This window comes from Melozone crissalis, unplaced genomic scaffold (genome assembly GCF_028551555.1).
Source record: "Melozone crissalis strain CALT ecotype California unplaced genomic scaffold, PUWL_Pcris_2 ptg000139l_1, whole genome shotgun sequence".
NCBI lineage: Eukaryota > Metazoa > Chordata > Aves > Passeriformes > Passerellidae > Melozone > Melozone crissalis.
This window is the reverse complement of record NW_026535912.1, coordinates 2,076,406-2,078,273: the sequence shown is the minus strand read 5'-3', so window position 1 is coordinate 2,078,273 and position 1,868 is coordinate 2,076,406. Positions and strand designations below refer to the sequence as shown.

General features: G+C 51.0%; 1 protein-coding gene across 1 annotated transcript; it reads left to right on the top strand.

Moving 5' to 3' along the window:
* Positions 1–299: 299 nt before the first annotated feature.
* On the top strand, positions 300–1,265 carry LOC128948598 (olfactory receptor 14A16-like). The gene has a single exon (XM_054293369.1). It carries the CDS (start codon positions 300–302, stop codon positions 1,263–1,265), a length of 966 nt encoding a protein of 321 aa, XP_054149344.1.
* Positions 1,266–1,868: the final 603 nt, after the last annotated feature.

The window sequence follows — 1,868 nt, the reverse complement described above, 5'->3', positions numbered from 1 at the left end:
GCAGTGTTCAGGCTGAGAGCAGTGCTGAATATGAGGCAGAAACTCTGTGAGGCAGAAACTCAGCAGCACAAACCCAAACTCAAATAAAGTTTGGCAAAATTCCGTTACGGGAAGAGAAGTAATTTTAAGGGGATTCCAAATAAAATACATAGGATTAACATAAAGACTTTGTCCAGCTATTCCAGTCTTCTTTCAACAGTCCACGATTCCCAGAGTGAAGAAATGCCTAATCTGGCACTGCCATTTCCTTTCCAGACAGGTGATAGTCCTCTATAAATAACCATAACCCAAGGCTGCGAATGTCCAACAGCAGCTCAAACAGGCACTTCCTCCTGCTGGCATTGGCAGACATGCAGCAGCTGCAGCTCCTGCACTTCTGCCTCTTGCTGGGCATCTCCCTGGCTGCCCTCCTGGGCAACGGCCTCATCATCAGCACCGTAGCCTGCGGCCACCACCTGCACACGCCCATGTTCTTCTTGCTGCTCAACCTGGCCCTCAGCGACCTGGGCTCCATCTGCACCACTGTCCCCAAAGCCATGCACAATTCCCTCTGGGACACCAGGGACATCTCCTACTCAGGATGTGCTACACAGGTTGTCTTCTTTGCCTTTTTCACGTCAGCAGAATTTGCACTTCTCACTGTCATGTGCTACGACCGCTACGTGTCCATCTGCAAACCCCTGCACTACGGGACCCTCCTGGGCAGCAGAGCTTGTGCCCACATGGCAGCAGCTGCCTGGGCCACTGCCTTTCTCAATGCTCTTCTGCACACAGCCAATATGTTTTCCCTGCCCCTGTGCCATGGCAATGCTCTGGGTCAGTTCTTCTGTGAAATCCCACAGATCCTCAAGCTCTCCTGCTCACACTCCAAACTCAGGGAACTTTGGCTCATTCTGCTAAGTGCTCATCTATATTTTGGTTGTTTTGTGTTCATTGTTTTCTCCTATGTGCAGATCTTCAGGGCTGTGCTGAGGATCCCCTCTGAGCAGGGACGGCACAAAGCTTTTTCCACCTGCCTCCCTCACCTGGCCATGGTCTCCCTGTTTGTCAGCACTGGCTTTTTAGTCTACTTGAAGCCCCCCTCCATCTCGTCCCCATCCCTGGATCTGGCCCTGTCAGTTCTGTACTCGGTGGTGCCTCCAGTCCTGAACCCCCTCATCTACAGCCTGAGGAACCAGGAGCTCAAGGATGCCCTGGGAAAACTGGTGACTGCAACTTCAGAAGCAAGAAATTCTCTTTTCTGCTACAGAACCTTCAGAATATAACTCTTTACAATCTCAGCCTTTTCCCCCTATTTGTCTATTTTTTACTATGGCAACTTTTTCTATTGTTGTAATGTTTCTCACAAAACACTGTAGTATTACTCAGCATTTCTACATGAATATCCACCTTTCTTTTGAAAGAAAAAGACTTACAAGAGGCTTGTTCTCTTGGCATTTAAATAAAAACAAGTTCTTGCTCTAACCTGTCTATCCCGGATTCTTGCTAAGCCCTTCTCTGTCTCTGCCTTTGAGCAGAGGTGAAGGGTAGAGGCTCCCAGCACAGCAGCACAGCCAGGAACAATGGCCCTGGCTCTTCCCACATCTGCTCTGCCCAGCTCCACTCTGTCCTTCCCAGCCTTGCTGTGGCTGTAAGGCCGGAGTGCTCTGGCAGCTTGGTCACTGTCCTGCTGCGTGTCCCTGCTGTTGCCACAAAGCTGGGCTCCAGCACAGCAGCTCCATCAGCAAAGGGCATCTCTTGAGGGCAGGGCAGGGAGGCTTAGCTCTCCTCCAGAACCACTCTCAGGAGCAGGCCTAAGAACCAGACTCTGAAGAGGCTCCTTGTGTTCCTTGTTCTCCCAGGGCTCAGTGGGATGAGATCAGGGTCCC